The sequence below is a fragment of the Camelina sativa genome, chromosome 10 (genome assembly GCF_000633955.1).
Source record: "Camelina sativa cultivar DH55 chromosome 10, Cs, whole genome shotgun sequence".
Classification (NCBI taxonomy): domain Eukaryota; kingdom Viridiplantae; phylum Streptophyta; class Magnoliopsida; order Brassicales; family Brassicaceae; genus Camelina; species Camelina sativa.
The window spans coordinates 17,968,206-17,987,691 of NC_025694.1; the positions used below are offsets into that span (position 1 = coordinate 17,968,206).

At 36.7% G+C, this 19,486-nt stretch overlaps 3 protein-coding genes across 5 annotated transcripts; all 3 read left to right on the forward strand.

Annotated features, from left to right (window-relative positions):
- On the forward strand, positions 71 to 2,684 carry LOC104719238 (transmembrane 9 superfamily member 11). Its single transcript, XM_019231197.1, has 2 exons — positions 71 to 224; positions 401 to 2,684. The coding sequence occupies exon 2, from the start codon at positions 403 to 405 to the stop codon at positions 2,377 to 2,379; it is 1,977 nt and encodes a 658-aa protein (XP_019086742.1). The 5' UTR covers positions 71 to 224; positions 401 to 402; the 3' UTR covers positions 2,380 to 2,684.
- On the forward strand, positions 2,854 to 7,715 carry LOC104719239 (adenylate kinase 5, chloroplastic). The gene is made up of 19 exons (XM_010437100.2): positions 2,854 to 3,134; positions 3,239 to 3,331; positions 4,087 to 4,215; positions 4,286 to 4,420; positions 4,542 to 4,688; positions 4,768 to 4,842; positions 4,946 to 5,033; positions 5,470 to 5,489; positions 5,578 to 5,706; positions 5,802 to 5,837; positions 5,926 to 6,006; positions 6,079 to 6,217; positions 6,478 to 6,557; positions 6,642 to 6,707; positions 6,804 to 6,833; positions 6,907 to 7,016; positions 7,098 to 7,235; positions 7,326 to 7,355; positions 7,430 to 7,715. Exons 1-19 carry the CDS (start codon positions 2,940 to 2,942, stop codon positions 7,455 to 7,457), a joined length of 1,749 nt encoding a protein of 582 aa, XP_010435402.1. The 5' UTR covers positions 2,854 to 2,939; the 3' UTR covers positions 7,458 to 7,715.
- LOC109124404 (protein ENHANCED DISEASE RESISTANCE 2-like) lies at positions 8,190 to 18,023 on the forward strand. 3 transcript variants are annotated; one of them, XM_010437102.1, is made up of 23 exons: positions 8,190 to 8,626; positions 9,121 to 9,195; positions 9,354 to 9,407; positions 9,700 to 9,765; positions 9,958 to 10,016; positions 10,220 to 10,296; positions 10,931 to 11,059; positions 11,460 to 11,494; positions 12,314 to 12,414; positions 12,481 to 12,576; positions 12,766 to 12,842; positions 13,430 to 13,501; positions 13,979 to 14,149; positions 14,560 to 14,753; positions 15,222 to 15,288; positions 15,680 to 15,849; positions 16,178 to 16,279; positions 16,511 to 16,558; positions 16,933 to 17,076; positions 17,157 to 17,252; positions 17,401 to 17,502; positions 17,606 to 17,692; positions 17,772 to 18,023. In XM_010437102.1, exons 1-23 carry the CDS (start codon positions 8,348 to 8,350, stop codon positions 17,775 to 17,777), a joined length of 2,307 nt encoding a protein of 768 aa, XP_010435404.1. In that variant the 5' UTR covers positions 8,190 to 8,347; the 3' UTR covers positions 17,778 to 18,023. The 3 variants fall into 3 exon arrangements, with proteins under 3 accessions (XP_010435404.1, XP_010435403.1, XP_010435406.1); XM_010437101.2 differs by having other exon boundaries at positions 8,191 to 8,626; positions 15,674 to 15,849; XM_010437104.1 differs by having other exon boundaries at positions 8,191 to 8,626; positions 12,778 to 12,842; positions 15,674 to 15,849.

Sequence of the window (19,486 nt, forward strand, 5' to 3'; positions counted from 1 at the left end):
AAAAAAAAAAAAAAAAAAAAAAAAAACGCAAAATATAACTAAAACTGACGGTGCAGTAATGTGGTAATTACGATGAGTCATGGAGGGTAGTTTCGTCAAAACGTAGTTATAACATGCGTCGGTGTTGTTATTTCTACTGACGCGTCGTATTAAAAAGACTCATGCGTTCCTTCACCGATAAATTCTCACTTCTTCGCTGCCAAATCTCTCCTCCGCCGGAATAGGTGAGTTCCGATCTTTCTTTTCCCGCTTCCACAACCACTAATCTCATCATCTCTCAAACTTTTATTTTTATCTGTCTCCTTCGTCGATTTTTGTCTAGATCTGAGCTTCTCTTGTTAAAACTGTTAACCGATCCGGATCTGACAAAGGTGTTTATTTCTTTTATATGCAAATCCAGATATGAGGTCGATGGATCGAGTTGGGATCTGGGTACTTGCGATTTTGTCGGTTGTTCATTCAAGTTTTGGTTTTTACCTTCCGGGAAGCTACCCACACAAGTATGAAGTTGGTGATTACTTGAATGTGAAGGTGAATTCACTTACTTCTATCGAAACCGAAATGCCCTTTAGCTATTATAGTTTACCCTTTTGTCAACCCTCTGAGGGGATTAAGGATAGTGCTGAGAATTTAGGTGAGCTTCTTATGGGAGATCGGATTGAGAATTCTCCTTATAGGTTTAAAATGTTTAAGAACGAGAGTGAGATCTTTCTTTGTCAGACTGACAAGTTGTCTGCTGATAGTTTTAAGCTTTTGAAGAAGAGGATTGATGAGATGTATCAAGTTAATCCTATGCTTGATAATTTGCCGGCGATTAGGTATACTAAGAAAGATGGGTATGTTTTGAGGTGGACTGGGTACCCTGTTGGGATCAAGGTTCAGGATGTTTATTATGTTTTTAACCACTTGAAGTTTAAGGTTCTTGTTCATAAGTATGAAGAGGCTGCTAATGTGGCACGTGTCATGGGTACTGGGGATGCAGCTGAGGTGATTCCCACGATTGGGAAGAAAGATTCAGATGTGCCTGGGTATATGGTTGTTGGGTTTGAGGTGGTTCCTTGTAGTTTTTCTCATAATGGTGACTCTACAAAGAAGTTGAAAATGTATGAAAGATACACCACTCCGATCAAATGTGATTCGACTAGTGTATCCATGTCTGTTAAGGAAGGTCAGTCCATTGTCTTCTCGTATGAAGTTAGTTTTGAGGAGAGTGACATCAAATGGCCATCTAGGTGGGATGCGTATTTGAAGATGGAGGGTTCAAAGGTTCATTGGTTCTCAATCTTGAACTCTCTAATGGTAATCACTTTCTTGGCTGGTATCGTCCTCGTGATATTCTTGAGAACTGTTAGGCGAGATTTGACCCGCTATGAGGAGCTTGACAAGGAGGCTCAGGCTCAGATGAACGAAGAGTTATCTGGGTGGAAGCTTGTTGTGGGTGATGTTTTCCGTGCTCCATCAAACGCCTCCCTTTTGTGTGTCATGGTTGGTGACGGAGTTCAGATTCTTGGCATGGCTGTTGTAACCATTTTGTTTGCTGCTCTTGGGTTCATGTCACCGGCTTCACGTGGAACACTTATCACGGGCATGCTCTTCTTCTACATGATTCTAGGCATTGCAGCTGGTTATGTTTCTGTTCGTCTCTGGAGGACAATTGGCTGTGGCGATCACCGTGGATGGATGTCTGTTGCATGGAAAGCTGCTTGCTTTTTCCCGGGTATTGCTTTTCTGATCCTTACAACGCTCAACTTCCTTCTATGGGGTAGCCATAGTACCGGAGCCATTCCTTTCTCGCTATTTGTTATCCTCATCCTCCTGTGGTTTTGCATCTCGGTTCCTCTCACTCTTATCGGCGGTTACTTTGGAGCCAAGGCTCCACACATTGAGTTCCCAGTTCGAACCAACCAAATTCCTCGGGAGATCCCAGCTCAGAAATACCCATCGTGGCTTCTGGTTCTGGGCGCTGGAACACTTCCGTTTGGGACCCTCTTCATCGAGCTTTTCTTCATCATGTCTAGCATCTGGATGGGACGTGTCTACTATGTCTTTGGATTCCTTTTTGTTGTAATGATCCTTCTTGTGGTAGTGTGTGCCGAGGTTTCCCTAGTGCTAACATACATGCACCTGTGTGTTGAAGACTATAAATGGTGGTGGAAATCCTTCTTTGCATCAGGATCCGTTGCAATCTACATCTTCATATACTCGATAAATTATCTAGTCTTTGACCTGAAAAGCTTGAGTGGACCAGTTTCAGCAACTCTTTATCTCGGGTACTCTCTCTTTATGGTCTTGGCAATCATGCTCGCAACAGGTACCATTGGTTTCCTCTCTTCCTTCTGGTTCGTGCACTACTTGTTTTCTTCGGTGAAACTTGACTAAGGAGGGAGGAGACCAGAGGCTTACGGTTACGGCTCAAGAGAAATTGATTAACTTTTTGGAGTGAAACGATATCGTTTAAGCAAAGGCATCAATCAAGCCATATATAATTGCTCCAACAAAAGGATGTGTAAGGGTTCATTTTGTCATACTGAAGCTTCAAATTTTTCTTTATTCGTCGTTTCTTTCATGTAGGAACAATTTATTTCCTCTTTAATTAAATTTTTGTTGTATCTTTCTATGGTAATGCCTCTGAACCTAAAAAGTGTTTATTTTTTACTTAATATTGGAAGATTAATTTTGAGTTCTTTCCGTTTTGATTACAACACGCTTACCAAGTTGTGAAGAGAAAGTCTAAAGTGAAATTTTTTTCATCATATACCAGCCACAGATACGTACACTTGTCAACCTGGTTAATGGATACGAGCCAGTCACGACTCACGACAAAAGAAAAAAAAAGATTTGGATTTAATTTATTTTTTCTCGGTTAAAAATCTCTAGTCCAGAGAAAATGTTGTAATTGATCATCTCCAACTGCAACGGGAGCCAAGGAGGATTTAACAATGGCGTCTCTTTCTCTCACCTCTGCTCATTTCTCTTCATCTTCTTCGTCTCGCTCCTCTGTTTCCACTTCATCGCTTTCTCCGTTGTCTCCTCTCTTACAATCACCGATCCGCCACCGCCGTCTCCGCCGTCGTCTCTCCTTCTCCGTCGTCCCTCACCGGACTTCTCACTCCTTCTCCACCTCCAGCTCTCAGGTTTTTGTTTTCTTCTAATTAATTACCTGATTCAATCCAATTTCCTCAAATGTGTTACAATCACATACAATCCAATTTTGTTTTTCGCTTTTTGGGATTACCAGATTAGGTGTTCGATAAGTGAACCATTGAAGGTGATGATTTCGGGTGCACCGGCTTCGGGTAAAGGCACTCAATGTGAGCTCATTGTTCACAAGGTTAGTACTATTTCATTGCTCCCTATCTGTTTCTTGTTCTGTTTCATTACTATATTAGTTTAACGTATGCAGACTTTAGTGATTCTCCAACACAAATGATACATTGCATTACTTGTATAACCATCACAACTAATAAACACCAAATCATGGTTTATAATTCTGATGTTGAAGTTGGTATACACAACTCTAATGTGTTAATATTTTTCGGATATCTATCAATGAAACTCCGCCGGATTGAGAGATTTTCTTAGTAAATCTGCGAGCTGATCTACTGATTTCAGCCCATCTTGAATCTTTTCTGATAACAATGGTGTAATTTGGAAGTCTTGATGCAGTGCTGTTAACTAGATGAGTTAACGAGTAGTCAATGCCATTGCACGGTGTTCTACCTCAGTAGAGTATATACGAACAGTTGTCTATTTTCACACACTTCCATGAAACCAAGAGTCTACAATATGAATTTTATAGTAACAAAACAAAGTAGTATATGTTCTTCTCTTTGTATTTGAACAAGATGCCCAATTAGAATCTGTGAAACAGTTATGTAACACAGTATGGATGTTGTGTGGTGAAGAGTAGAACGAGTAGAGCTTGTTAACAACGTGGGAAATATCTGCTCTTGTTTTAGTTTTGTACAATTCCCATTCTAGTTTTTATTTCACCTTCACAATCTTCACACTGTTTAAGATTATGCTGTCGATGTTTGCATATCTACATGTAAATCATGTCAGTTTTTTTGTTTCTTGCTCATGCAGTTTGGTTTGGTGCACATATCAACGGGAGATCTCTTGAGGGCAGAGGTTTCAGCCGGGACAGATATCGGAAAGAGAGCAAAAGAGTTCATGAATTCGGGTAGTCTGGTTCCGGATGAGATTGTTATCGCGGTACTGATTTTTCTTACCTTCTTCATGTACTATTTTATCATTCTTCCTCTGATATCTACTACTTTTCTAGATGGTGGCTGGAAGATTATCACGTGAAGATGCTAAAGAGCATGGATGGCTTCTTGATGGATTTCCACGGAGTTTTGCTCAAGCACAAAGTCTGGACAAACTGAACTTCAAACCTGACATTTTTCTCTTGTTAGATGTACGTGCAAATTACTCTTACTGCGTATGATATCTATTTTCTCAATAGGTGTTAAAGGCACTATTATATGTTCACTATACATGTCTATGTTTCTTTTCTTATTTGCCGTTCTTAATGACAGGTTCCTGATGAAATTCTAATCGACAGATGTGTTGGTAGGAGATTAGACCCAGTGACTGGAAAAATTTATCACATTAAAAATTACCCTCCTGAATCAGATGAAATTAAAGCAAGACTGGTTACACGCCCTGATGATACAGAGGCGAAGGTAACCTGTTGGACTTATTACTTGCTTCTCAATATTTGCCTACCTTCAACTGTAATCTCATTAGTTTATTTTGTTGAAGGTAAAAGCACGTTTGCAAATATACAAACAAAATTCTGAAGCGATTATTTCTGCATACTCAGATGTTATGGTCAAGGTATTAGGCAATTTTTTTTCCTTTCTTACCTTTTTGGTTCTTAAAATTTATTGCGATGCCATCATTGATATTTGTGGTTTGGTATCATCCCATTCGAACACAGATTGATGCAAACAGGCCAAAAGAAGTGGTTTTCGGGGAGACACAGACTCTATTGTCTCAGATACAGTTAAACAGAATGATAAAGACTGGCAAGTAGTCACACATTTCTATATGTATATTTTTCGTGGTGCCATTCTTGATAGCAGGGTCAGTGTTTTCCAATTTAAGATGAGTTTTCCCAATCCTTGTAATCTTAATTTGTTTCAGGTCTTTCTCTACTTTAGGTTATTTAGAAAATACTTTCTTAAGTACCCTGTCTCTTTTGTTTCCATTAGAAAGAAAAAAACTCATCTTTTTGGTGTCCTTATAATTTTGATTCCGGCATTTTAAACAATAGTCTTACTCAAGTTTTATGGCCACATTTACCATAGAAAAAGATATTCAGGTGCTCCCTTAGTGTGTTTAAAGATTTTATGGTCAATCATTATTTTGTAGGACTAAATTATTCCTTTTGACTTCTTTTTTAACTTTGATTTGATTACCACTGTATGCATGCAATGCTAATTCTGAAACAGGTCCTTGCAGATAAAGCATCTCCTGTTCAGGTCCTTAAATAATAATTCTCTTTGAAGCTAACAAGCAGTACATAAATTGGAAGATGTTCTTATATATGTCATGTAACATTTCTTTCAGGATAAATGGAGAGGAATACCGACGAGATTGAATAACATTCCGCATTCGAGGGATATCAGGGATTATTTTTATGAAGATGTGCTGCAAGCCACAACTAGATCTATCAAGGACGGGAACACCCGTCTTCGGGTGAGGCTTATCCGCACAAATCTATTTGCAGTGTAGCATTTCGCCTTTATTTCATATTTACTAAGCTGGTTAACTATGCTGTTACAACTGATTAGGTGGACATAAATATCCCAGAGCTAAATCCGGAAATGGTCAGTTATCCATTTCACTAGTTTTTTTATATATCATTTCTAATGCTATAGAGTTTTATCAAAAATCACGAGCTATTGTGATACATAGGATGTTTACCGGATAGGAACCTTGATGGAACTTGTTCGAGTTTTAGCTTTATCATTCGCTGACGATGGAAAAAGAGTGAAGGTATACATAGTTTGGAAGACTAAGTGATGTTACTTGGATATTCTTCTTCCTTCAGCTTCTTCCCTCTTCCAGGTTTGTGTTCAGGGGTCAATGGGGGAAGGTGCACTCGCTGGGATGCCACTGCAGTTGGCAGGCACTAGAAAGATTTTAGAATATATGGACTGGGGTGATGATGAAACTTTGGGAACTTTCGTCAAGATTGGTGCAATTGGTAACATACAAAACTCAGTTCTTTTCAAGATATATCTGCAAAAAACTAACAAATACCTCTTGACGATATCATAGTCTGGCTTTAGTAACAAGATAATTTACAAAAACTGCACCATCGTCAGAATATTGTTGTGTGTACACAATCAAACTTGTGATGCATAACAAGTTGGATATATTTGTCCGGATACAATGAAATACACATTATCCTGCTCTTTGGTTCTTTTGAGGCACACATAAACAAAGCTGTGTCGGCAATGACAGGTGGTAAAGAAGTTGATGAAGAAGACGACATATTTATCTTAGTGGCTCCACAAAATGCTGTTGGAAACTGTATTATAGATGTAAGGAGCTTGAAATCCTAGAAGTCGTCATTCACTTGAACATAGTGACATCATCTTATAAAATATACTAAATTTTTTTGTTAGGATCTACAAGCGATGACTACTGCTGCTGGGAAAAGGCCAGTTGTACTTATCAATCCTCGCCTCAAGGTACATTTTTTTGCTTACATTTTCTATACAGAGACTATGTGGTTACATTGATATCTCTTGTGTGTAACATGGTTTAATATACCTTATGATACCCAGGACTTACCCGCTTCAAGTGGCATAATGCAAGTAAGCACACACAATGATTCCTTAACCATCTGATAAGAAGGTTATGTTGCTTATAATTTCCTTGGTGTCTCAGACAATGGGCAGGGAGCAAAGGCTTGAATATGCCTTAACGTTTGACAACTGCTATGTATTTCGGCTTCTCTATTATTTGGGAACACAATACCCTATAATGGGTGCTCTAAGGTACAGTTGTTGGATTGTGAGGTAGAGAAAAATTGTTGTCAATGTCAATCCATTCTGAATCTTTGACCTGAATTTGGTCAGGATGTCTTATCCTTACCGGTATGAGCTTTACAAGAGGGTGAACGAGGAAAATGGAAAGGAAAAATATGTATTGCTAGCAACGTACTCTGAAAGGCCAACCCCTGAGCAAATCGACGATGCCTTCTCTGGAAAATCAAGGTAAAACCTGTTTCAAAATGGTGCTTCTTATTGCCACACAGGGTTTATGATCATTTTGAACAATAACTGAGAATGTTTTTCCACATTCAGGGAGCAAAGCAAGAGGCGGTCAGGAATCTGGTAATGAACACTAGTTAGTTATTTAAATTAGCATCGTGCGTGTGTGTAAAGCTAAATGTTAGGGATACTTGCAGGGGGTTCTTGAGTAGCGTGTTTTCGTAAAGGAAGGAAGCTAAAGTTGTGGAACATTCATCAAATTCTCGCCTACCAAACATAGAGTGATGCTGCTACTTTCTGTCCATAATTTTCTCCTTTTATTAAGTCTCAAAATGTTGATAATCTGAGTTTGGGGCAAACAAATTACGCTGTGATTAATAGTGTCACATAAACCAAAAGAGTAACCTCACTAAAATACATACGAAAGCCAAGTAACGAACGGCCAAGATCATTCTCGTCTACTACGAACGGCTTTGAATTCTATCAGTGTTTGATCTTTCCCTCTTTTGAGCTTAGGAACCTCTTCTGCTGATAGGTAGACGAATGGTCTCTATCAGTATTTCCCCACATGCAAGGAGACTAAATTGGGGTCTACACAGTTACTGTTCCTATATATGTAGGGTTGGTACCACTATACCACCGGCGGATTAATACACTCATTACAATCATAGTATGGCAAACAATAATGTTTTCTACTGTTTTGATTTCGGTAAGTTTTTTTCTACTTTATTAACGGCAGCGTATTTAGTGAATTTAACTAACTTTGATTATCCCTCCGTGTCGACGTGTTTTGCATGCCGGTATGTTTAAACAAAAAAAAGAAAAAGGTTGATAATCGTACCTAATGTCTTTTTCGTTTTAATGCAAAGTATGAAAAGGGAAAAACCAAACATTAACATTGACCTAACGTGTAATGTTTTAATTGGAGGACATAAATTTGTCGCAGAGTAGTAGGCTCACAGAATCAATGAACCCAAAACCAAACAACTCTCTCCAATCCATAATTGAGGGGAGGGACAGAAAAAGAAAAAATTGATTCTCAAAATTGAATTTGAATGAAGCAACGAACGATTCAAATCTAGCAGAGTTGTTGTGATTGGATCCGGTGAAAGGCGATGACATCGCCTGGATCGAAGAAGGTTGTTACCGGCGAAGGATCGGAGAAGAATGTTTCCGGGAACCTCGGAAAAGTTAGCTTCTCCGGAGATCTTAATGATAGTGGAAGCAGTAGCCTTAGCAGCGGCGGAGAAGGAGGAACCTTCGAATGTTCAGGATGGGTGTATCATTTGGGTGTGAATAAGATCGGGCATGAGTACTGTAACCTCCGTTTCCTTTTCATTAGAGGCAAATACGTCGAGATGTATAAAAGAGATCCTCACGAGAATCCAGAAATTGTATGCTTTTTCTTCTTAATCCTTTTTCCTTGAATTTGGTGTTTTTCTGATTTTTTGGGAAATTGTTTTTAATTTTTGTTTTTTTTGGTAAATTGTTTTTCAAAATTTTCTCGAAATTGCTTTAACCTTTGGTTTTGAGAATCTAGATGGTAGAAGAAGCAATAGTGTTTTCTCTTTTTTTTTTGGCTGTTGATATTTTGCTTGTTGTTTACTTGGAAATTTCAAAGGAAACGCCTTCTCTGCTTAGTTTATGTGAATGGCAAGAACATGGTATCAGTCAGAACTGTGTAGGTGTGTTTACGTGTATTACTTCCAAGAGTTAGATGTTTCTTGGGTCTGATCTTGTTATTTTGCGATCACTGTTGCATTGTTAAAGAGTTCCAAGAGTTAGAGTTAGATTATATTGCTATGCGCGATGTCTGTTGGTCTCTATCTTTTCTTTTCGATGTGTTTTGAAGTTCTATTATATCCGTTTGGTCTTTCTGTTTGTCTAGAAACCTATAAGGCGTGGTGTCATAGGGCCTACAATGATGGTTGAAGAGCTTGGACGTCGCAAAGTTAATCATGGGGTAATTCTTTCCAGTCTCTACTTCTATAACTGCAATCTGCGTAAATAATAGATTTGTTATTCCCTATTTTGCATATTAGTTGTACGCTCTAATGAATCAAAGTATGAGTCTAAATGAAGCAGGTACACTTACTAGTTTATTTCTACTATATCTTGTAGGATGTCTACGTCATAAGGTTCTATAACCGGTTGGACGAGTCAAAAAAAGGAGAAGTAAGTTCAATTTCCATCTTTGCTATATACTTGTGACAAATGCTCACTAGAATTAAAGCTTCCCACTGTGAACATGAGTCTGTTCTGTCGAAGGCCTATGATTTTTTTTTTTTTGTATCTGCTCACTTGGATGAACTAGTCAGTTAACTTATTGAGTAAATGTCTTGAAACAATTTTGTTACCCTGAAAGTGCATATCAAAATCTAAAATTATATTGTTTCTGGTAAGCATGTTTGCCTAACCCAGGTGTATTAACTTACTCTTTTCTTTCTTTCTGGAAACTGTATTTTAGATTGCTTGTGCTACCGCTGGAGAAGCCTTGAAATGGGTTGAGGCTTTTGAGGAAGCAAAACAGCAGGTAATACGGAGACTGTGTCCAAGTTTTATAGCGTCATGTAATGTATTGAAGTTTTCTTTGCAAATGATTGGCTACTTTTTCCGTTTTTTTTGCTTATTGTTGTTGGAGCATTTATTTACTGCTTATTGGAATGAGGTATCAGCGGTTACTATAAAAAATAAATTCTGATTACTGTTTTTTCTGTTTTGGAAGGCTGAATATGCACTATCGAGAGGCGGAAGCACAAGAACAAAGTTAAGCATGGAGGCCAAGTATGATCTAATAATCAGATGATTAGTGCCTTAGATGATATTTATTAATAGCTACGTAATTCCTGTTTTGGGGGCCTAACTGTATAGTTATTGAGAAAATGCATAACATTGTGATGTTATACTCACAGTTCTTAAGCAGATGAAATTGCTTCAAATAGTAGAAGTCCACTACTGCTGAATCGTACTCTTTTATTCTTTTGAAGCATCAATCTGGAAGGACATCGACCTAGAGTAAGGCGTTATGCTTATGGGTTAAAAAAGCTTATCCGAATTGGGCAAGGTAATATGCTTTATCTCAAGTTTATGGGCTTGTTTAGCTTCAGCATCTTCCACTAGCATGCATAAACGTTCGGAAATGATTACTCAATAGAAAATGAAAATGCTGTCATGTTATTTTGTCAAGTTTTTGATATATACATATTTTTTGTTATCAAATATATATATTTGTATATATACAAAATTATGCGTCCAGATTGTTATAACTTATAAGTTCATTTGTTGGTATATAGCATACAAATGTTGTTGTAGCTTATGAGGGGATCTCCAAATCTTGCATTGGAAAAAAAAAATAGAACTCATTGCCTATTTCCTAGTCCCTCCTATCTTTGGGTTGGGCAAATCTAAAATGATATGTTGGGGAAAAGTGGTCCTGAAGATTCTGATCGTTTCTTCACAAAACTAGCTAGATCGATACCAGAATCAAATATATGTTCTCATCTCCTGTATATATTAGTGAAACTATAGTTCTAATCCTTCAATTCTTGACTTTATTATGCATTGATAGGTCCGGTTCTTTAGTTAATTTGATTTCGTATGATTTTATCTTGTGGTTATTCATGAACAAGACTAGGGATCACCTGAAAGTTACTTTACGCTCAAAACAAAGATGTGTGATTATGTTCTTAAACTGACAGGTCCAGAAACTCTTTTGAGGCAATCCTCTACCTTGGTTAATGATGTCAGAGGTGATGGTTTCTACGAGGGTGGTGACAATGGAGATGCAATCGAGGCACATCAGTGGAAATGTGTACGTACAATCAATGGTATGTTTGGCAGTAAACAGTAGCGTTTTGATATCAGAAAACCTACTCATAACAGTTTTTTCATCTACAGAACCAATAATGGGGTCAATTAGAATGTCCCACTTTATTTATACGATAAAACATGCATTAAAATGCATTTTCTGTGGTGTCTCCTTTTCACTATGTTTACTTCTCTATCATTTATAAAAAGGTAATTGTAGAAGACACCAAAAGAATGCAGACATATTTTTCCAGTTTATTTAGGTGGCTGTTATTCATCTATAATCTGAATGTTGTATGTAAATATAGTAGTCCTTAATGTTCACAGTTTCGTGACTTGCCCAAACACGTTAATCTTATTCCTTTGCTTGCTCTTTGATACATAGCATTCAATTATTTATTTTCTCTATATTGTTTGCAGGTGTTAGGATTTTTGAAGATGTGGCTAACTTCAAGGTATATTTACTTTGATTCAGAGAATACGTGTCCAACTATAGAGGGAACTGCTTGGATTATAAATTAAAACCAATATTATAAGAGATTGGTCTATTGGTTAAAAAAACCATTGGTACATGGGTATTCACTTTTTACGAGCTAGCTCTTATGGACTGGTTTTTCTTAGACCCGTAGAGAGTGTTTTGGACATAGTTATTGGCTGTTAACTCCATAGATATTCACGTTGGACCTAAATTCCATGCAAAAATGCATGTTGGAAAAATCTCGTCCGTAAGAAAGATATCAAAGAATGGGTTAGAAGTGGGTTTCTTGGATGGTGGCTTTAGAAAATGGTGTTTTGTTATAACTTATAATCCCACGTTGGTCGAATGTGGTATTGGTTTATAGCAACAAAGGGGCATTCTTCCCTTGGAACTTAGCTTTCAGTGACTTATTTCTCTTGGTTGTGTGATGCATTACATGGCTGTCCCAACTTACTTAGTGTGGGAAACTATTTGGTATTTTGTTCTTCATGGATTACGTTAAATTATTCCCAGAGGAATGGAAACTGAACCATCTTATTTTATTCTTCCATTACAATATTTGCTACCTTGTGATTTGCATCTTATTAATTCTTTTTGGCAAGGTAACAATTTGAATTTAGATGTTATAACTAAGTGTTCTCATCTCCAGAACTTATGCATTTAGAATAATTGCGATAATTTATGTTATTATCTTTACTTGGTTGTTTTTCTACTGGTGGTTCACTGGTGTTAGAACTGTAATTGGTTGAATGCTTAGGATGCCCCTCAGCTTTTGTCAACATGATTTCTTCTTTAGGCTGGTCGAGGAGTTCTTGTGAAAGCAGTTGCTGTAGTTGAAGCTAATGCAGATTCTGTATTCGAAGTGCTTTTGAATATTGACAAACAACAAAGATACGAGTAAGTTCATTTCTCTGAAGATATAGATGTCATTTGTCACTTGGACCTTTCTAACTATCCACACAGGTGGGATGCAGTAACAGGTGATTCAGAAAAGATAGACTCATACGAGGGCCACTATGACGTTATTTACTGCGTATACGATCCTAAATATCTTTCGCGGTATGCTGTTTCACTGAAAGTTCTGGTTTTCCTTGATGACACACTGATCACTCACTCGTTTTCCTTAGTAAATAAGATTTGTATGTTAAAACGTCTTGCTCTCTTGGGCATGTTGTACATTTTCTGCATATATCACTTAATTCCGTGGATAGCTTTTACACTTATTCATTGGACTGATTGGTTAAATAGTATCTTCTGCAGATGGCAATCGAAAAGGGACTTTATCTTCTCTAGACAGTGGGTTCGCGGGCAAGATGGAACATATAGTAAGTAGAGAACACTCTATTCTAAAGTTTTTTGTGCTTTTGCCAGTCTGATGTTTGGATTGGCTGTGCATAATGGTAGAGATTAATATTAGCCCTCTCACTAGGTGATTAGTGAACTGTTTGGGTTGTAGTTGTGTTGTATGAAGACATGATTGAGTTGTCAAATATATGGTATAAGGTCAAATTAACTAGGTGAATGTTCTATCCTTGAATTGCCTAACTAAATACATAAAAAGTAAAAAGCCACCCATGAACATTATTAATAGGCTGCAACATCAACTATAAATCAGTGAACATTACAGAAAAGAGAATTCAGATTGTATTGTTTATCTCTTGCTTTATGAGCCGGGGGGAAAACATGTCGATCATGTATAGAAGCTAAAGAAACCTACATCTAAATCTGGGTTTCACAGTTACAGATTTTGGAATATCTGTCAGCTTCATCACTGACATCTAGAAATCTTTCCAATGCATTCTTCTCTTTGATATTTGTTTTAGATGAGATTTTCTCACCCGTGCAATCTAAAGAATCATTTAATTGGATATCTCAAGCTATTCATTCTTACATGCTGTATTTTTGTATGCAGCAATCTTACAGTTTCCAGCAGTGCATAAGAAACGGCCTCCAAAGTCTGGATATAAACGTACAGATATTACACGTAAGATATTTTCTTATAAATAACCTTTCTGTCCATAGCGTATTCTTTTTTCACTATGCTGCATGTCTGGTGGCAATACAGTAAATGTACATTCTCCTTGTTACTATCCAAGTGTTTCAAACACTAATCTGAATGGGTACTTCTATAGCCAGAGGTTCTTGTGTATACTTAGTTGCTTGGCTTACTTGCCCATCTGTCTCTGCAATCGTGCTGTGTTCTACAGCTGGCTCACAAAATCTAAAACTGAATCGTAGGATCTTGGGGAAATATTTTGGCTTGTAAGCCATATCATGTGGGATGCTGCTCCAGTTTATTCTAGTTTCTTTTCATTTTTACTTACTTTATTGTATATGTTTCCTTTCTTCTTTCTCCCTGAATCTGTAATGCTATTTCTCACTTTGGACTTACATAATGCCTAGCAATGTATATTCCTCCTTTTAAGACCTTCCATTTCTTATTCGTTCTTGTTGATTTTAGCATCCACTTGGGAAATCAGAAGCTTGAAAAAGCGCAGCGATGCAGAAACTCCAAGTTGTCTTGTCACACATATGCTAGAAATCCACTCTAAACGTTGGTGCAAATGGAAGAGAACGAGCTACTCAAAGTTTGAAAAGACTATTCCATATGCATTACTCCTGCAAGTAGCAGGTTAGATGTATGCCTTATCTCCTTCCAGATCTTATTTTAGAATATTAACACAAAAGATGAGGCAGAAGTCGAGATGCGATCTTTGTGGTATATATAACATCTATTGAGAAATGGGAGACTCTTGTGAGCACATCTGAAGATTTATTTGTGTTATGATGTAGTACATCTAGATGTATTATGCTTCGTGTTTGCAACAATTGGAAGTTTCTATCCACGGATACACTTGTTTGAGATAAATATAGATGTATTATGCTTCGTTTTTGCAACAATTGGAAGTTTCTTTTTTTGGGCATAAAAATTAATAACCTTTAGCTGGCATGCTGTTAAAGTGTATGCCTGAACTCTGACTACATTAGATGTCACAAGTTCCACACGGTTTTTGTTTCAAGTTCTTGTTAATGGTATATCAGGTCTGAAGGAGTACATTGGAGCAAACCCAGCCTTCAAGTATGAAACTTCTGCCACGGTTATACAGTCCAAGTTACCAGATGTCTCCAATGGTGAATATGTAGATGAGGAACTGGAGGAGCAGTTTTATGATGCCACAGACTCATCATCTGATGAAGAGGAAAGCGATGAAGATGATGACGAGCAGGACAATAAGGTAACTACTTGGTTTTGATATCTTCTTGGCAATAGAAAATTCTATCTTCATATTTATAAAATAAAGAATCTTGGATAGAAATAAAAACCCAGAAGATGTTTTGTTTTTATTGAAATCAGAAGGATTAAAATATAACATCCAAAACGCAGAAAGTGTTTCTCTTGGTATAAACAGATAAACCCTCGGGAAAGCCGATAAACCTCCAAATCACTCTCTAGCTTTGGATGAGTCTCACAGCCTATACTTCATCCCTAGATATACTAAAATGAAAAGGCAAAGCACAAAGGAAATGAGGAAATGGAAGTTCTAAGTAACTTCATGAATTTGGAAATAGAAGAATACATACCACATATAATCTTAGATGTTCAATGTTCCTATGAAGTATTTATGTACAGCCCATGAGGTGAGAAACTTGTATTGAAATTATTGAAATAATATTGAATTATGTTGTTTCAATGTTAAAAACAGGAGATAAAAGTAAAACTGAAGAATGTTTCATGGGCAATCGCTAGTTTATCTTTGAAGCGACCTAAAGGTTTTCTCTTTACTTTTTTTACTAGTCCATTAAGTTTACCAGTGGCTCACATAGACAGTATAATGGATCAATATATAAGTTTTTATATATAATAAGTAACTTGAGGACCTCTTATCGGTATTTGTTCCCAAAGTCAATCAAAAGTTCCATAGTATGCAAGCATTTTGTTTTAAAAGAATTACTTTATTTAGATGAAAATGAAAAATCTATATAGGTGTTGAAGTTACCATTTCCTAACTAGTCCATTCTTGAGTTCTGTGTTTGGAGAAAAAGACCAATTTATAAATTTACAAACATTTGACGCAAATTAGATTTAAAAAGCACTTTTCTATATTGTTTTACAATCTCAGTGTGCATTAATATATCAGCTCTATTTTGACATTAGCTCCAGGTGCAAGTAATGTATTAGATACTAGTGTTGATCCTGTGAGTATCGATCCAAGTCAGTTCCAAGGATCCCTGCGCAAAGGAAATGGTGATAAGGACTCAAATTGCTGGAACTCTCCTAGTGGCATGGGGTTTATGATCAGGGGAAAGACCTACCTAAAAGATAATGCAAAGGTAACTTTGAAATTCTTGCATCTACATTATTCTACATTTGTATTCATACATCGCTTGATATAGAATAGAAAACTATGAGGGCCTGTTTTTAGATGCCACTGCATTCAGGTCCTCCCTTGACTGAATGATGTTTCTGAACTTCTGATATACGGATTTTGGTTTCTTTATATCTCTCAACTTAGGGCACTTCTGCGTGTATTAGATTTCTAGATTGATTTCTGATTCTGAGCAATTTAACCCGAGTTGGATTATCGAACAAAGTGTCTTCAACAATTCTTTCTACATCTTAAACTGTCCAAATTTAATAAAATCTATGGTGCAATTTAAGGTGATGGGCGGGGAGCCCCTTCTGACACTTGTATCCGTGGACTGGTTCAAAGTTGATAAAGCTGAAGACAACATCGCCCTGCATCCGAAATGTCTTGTCCAGGTACTCCTTTAGACTGTCTTTAACTAGCCTTGGCGGCCTTCTTTCCTATTATAAACCAGTTTTAAGTGCGACTTTTGTCACCGTACCTCAATTTATCACGAGGCATTGTATACCTCATCGCCTTGTGGCTAAGTCTGGTGATACTCCCTGAGTTATCGATAAGTTAAATTTTGTATGCATATAGTCTCCCGTGGTTGAAAGTGCCTGATTTGGAAGTTTTCTCATTTGTAGTCAGACCTTGGGAAAAAGCTGCCATTCATCCTAGTCATCAATCTTCAGGTTTGAACTATCTGCAACATAAAATCTATATATATATATATATATATCAGTCTTTTTTCCAAGAGTTTGTCTGAATAGGGAAATGCTAATGTCCAAGTAGAAAATACCTCAACCCATATGATTATATATATCAATACTGATCTCTAAGCTTTTTATAAAGATTGTGTCACTAAACCTCGTGTTCGTCTTTGTTTTTACCCATAAATAACAATGTGCCACACGGCCGACACGTATATTACTAATAGTGTCTAGTATTTTTGGAATTGTGATTGTGATAGTACATACTACCATCACCAATCATTTTTCCCTACTTTAAGTCCATCTAACAATTTAGAGTCTGGAAGAAGTCAAAACGTTTTTTTTCTCCTTATCAGGTACCAGCAAAGCCTAACTATTCTCTGGTACTCTACTATGCTGCGGATCGACCTGTAAGCAAGTCTTCATCCCTGGGAAAATTTGTGGATGGGAGTGACAGTTACCGCGACGCAAGATTTAAGCTAATTCCAAGTATTGTTCAGGTAAGTAGACTCTTCTCTTCTCGTTTCCTCTCGAAATATCGTAATCTTAATTACATTGTAACGGCCATGGTGATACACAGGGATATTGGATGGTTAAGCGTGCTGTTGGAACAAAAGCCTGCTTGCTCGGTAAAGCTGTAACCTGCAAGTACCTGAGGCAGGATAATTTTTTGGAGGTATAACAGTCTCTAGTTTTCTCGTGTCTTTCATTGCAATATTTTCTCATTAACCAAAAAAATAATAAACAGTAACATACAGACACATGATCATGTAGAAAATTACACATATGGTTGCTGAGTTCTTATAAAATCGGTGGTGTTGCAGATTGATGTAGATATTGGATCATCGGCTGTTGCGAGGAGCGTTATTGGTCTGGTCCTTGGTTATGTCACAAGCCTCATTGTTGATCTTGCCATCTTGATTGAGGTTCGTTTAGAGTTATCATATCTTTAAGCAAGAGTGCTTTAACATCTGTTTGAATGCGACCATGGGTTAAATGCTCAACTACCAAATGCAAATGCAAATGCAGGGAAAGGAGGAAACCGATTTGCCAGAGTATATCCTTGGGACGGTTCGTCTTAACAGAATAGAGCTGGACTCAGCCGTATCATTGGAGGTTTGAAATCTGACCGAGGATTAAAGATTTATCGGATTGCGACAATCGTTCTTAAACTCATTGAAATCAATTACTGCAGGTATGAGAACAGCCAGTGCCAACTAAAACATGTGTCTTATCATGGATTCCCTTTGGCCAAGTAGAGACCAAAAAAGAAAAGACAAATGAATAATAAAAGATTGAACTTCAAAAAATTTATTCATTTCTTTCAGAGATGTTGTTTAACGTATAAGTTATATAACTTAAATTGCATCAACAACCGATATGTGCTTTTGTCGCAACAAAACATTTAAAAGAATTCAGAGCATTAGTCGCTCTCTTTCCCATTCTCTCTCTTGTGGTTGTGGCTGTGGTTGGTACAAATTGTCTTTAGTGTTGTGTTGAGAATAGATTCTGTTTTTTTTTGTGTTAGCTGAGTAAAATCTTTATAGGGGAGTTGTTGCAAATGTCCGTACAGCAGTCGCTTTCAAAAACCCTCTGTCACACACACTTTGAAGTTTGAATGCTTTTCTCACCTGGTAATAATTAAGCTTTCGTGAAATAATTCTGCGGAAGATTTTAACATCAACAACTTTTAATATGGTAAGTGTGAAAAGTGTTAAGAGCAGTCATCTACTTTTTTAAAACAAATACAAATGCAGTAAACTAAGTAAAGTATTCCATTTCAATAGGCTAAAGTCGGTTGTAATGTCATTATACTCATGTTGATAATCTAGATATATATAAGTAAATTAGACCCGCGTATAATCGAATTATTGTTAAGAAATATGAACATATTTATCAAGTATAATCGAATGTGGTCAAAATTATCATTTGTTTTATACTTGTAAGTTGACCTAAAATTATATAAACATTTTTGGTTAACTTAACTTTAAAAATTAATTTTTTAAAATGCAGCATTTCTAATTATCTTATAAATATAGAAATATAACACTATTTGTAGTAATGTTATACGTATTATTAAATAATCAAATATAAATGTTGGCCTACTTAAAATTTTAAGAGATATACCTTAGATTAGTACTATTTTAGGTTTTTGTTCCAAAAATTAACACAAACATTCACATTTTCCAAAAGTAGCATTTTTATTATATTAATTATATCTCTTAAATTAATTAGTAAATATCTTTTTGTTCTTCGTCTCTATCTTCTCATGGCATCGTCTTCCTCCAGCAATCATCATCTCCAGCATCTCCACCAATCATCGTCTTCAGCATCGCATTCATCCAACAATTGTCTTCTCGATTTTAATAGGTAATGAATAATATTAAACAAACCTCAATATCTCTTTTACCAAAAGCGATAGCAAAGACAGACGTGTAACCAGAATTAGATAGTAGCTTTCTTCTGGAGAGAGCGCGTTGTTCTTCGGACGTCGACACCACCGTGAATGATTAAACTGAGATCTCACCGGAGACAAAATCTGTCACTCCAAATTATGTTATTAAAATTAAAAGCAAAACAAATCTGATTCGATGATTCAATGATAATGGAATTAGACTATTATTCATGAATTGATAGATTTCACAGAGATCAATGTATTCGTATTGATCTAGGGGAATCAAATTTTTGGTCCAATTCAAGGAAGTCTTCCTGAATTGTATAAAATCCTTCCCAAATTTCACACAATCCTTCCTGAAATTCAATGACAGCTAAAATAAAGTGTTAACAGAAACATGTGACACTGTTATGATGCAGAAACTGTTGATATGTCATAAGGTTTTCTGAAGGAAAGAGGATAGATTTGCATGGTGAAATCTCAACTCCTAGTAGTGATAGCAACACTAAAAGAAG

Coding starts and splice junctions, on each gene's coding strand:
- LOC104719239 (XM_010437100.2), top strand. CDS start 2,940: ATGGCGTCTCTTTCTCTCACCTCTGCTCATTTCTCTTCATCTTCTTCG. Junction 5,490..5,577: donor ATAAAGCATCTCCTGTTCAG/GTCCTTAAATAA, acceptor CATTTCTTTCAG/GATAAATGGAGAGGAATACC. Junction 6,218..6,477: donor CGTCAAGATTGGTGCAATTG/GTAACATACAAA, acceptor CGGCAATGACAG/GTGGTAAAGAAGTTGATGAA.
- LOC104719238 (XM_019231197.1), top strand. CDS start 403: ATGAGGTCGATGGATCGAGTTGGGATCTGGGTACTTGCGATTTTGTCG.
- LOC109124404 (XM_010437101.2), top strand. CDS start 8,348: ATGACATCGCCTGGATCGAAGAAGGTTGTTACCGGCGAAGGATCGGAG. Junction 14,754..15,221: donor ATGACGAGCAGGACAATAAG/GTAACTACTTGG, acceptor TGTTAAAAACAG/GAGATAAAAGTAAAACTGAA. Junction 15,850..16,177: donor ACCTAAAAGATAATGCAAAG/GTAACTTTGAAA, acceptor GTGCAATTTAAG/GTGATGGGCGGGGAGCCCCT.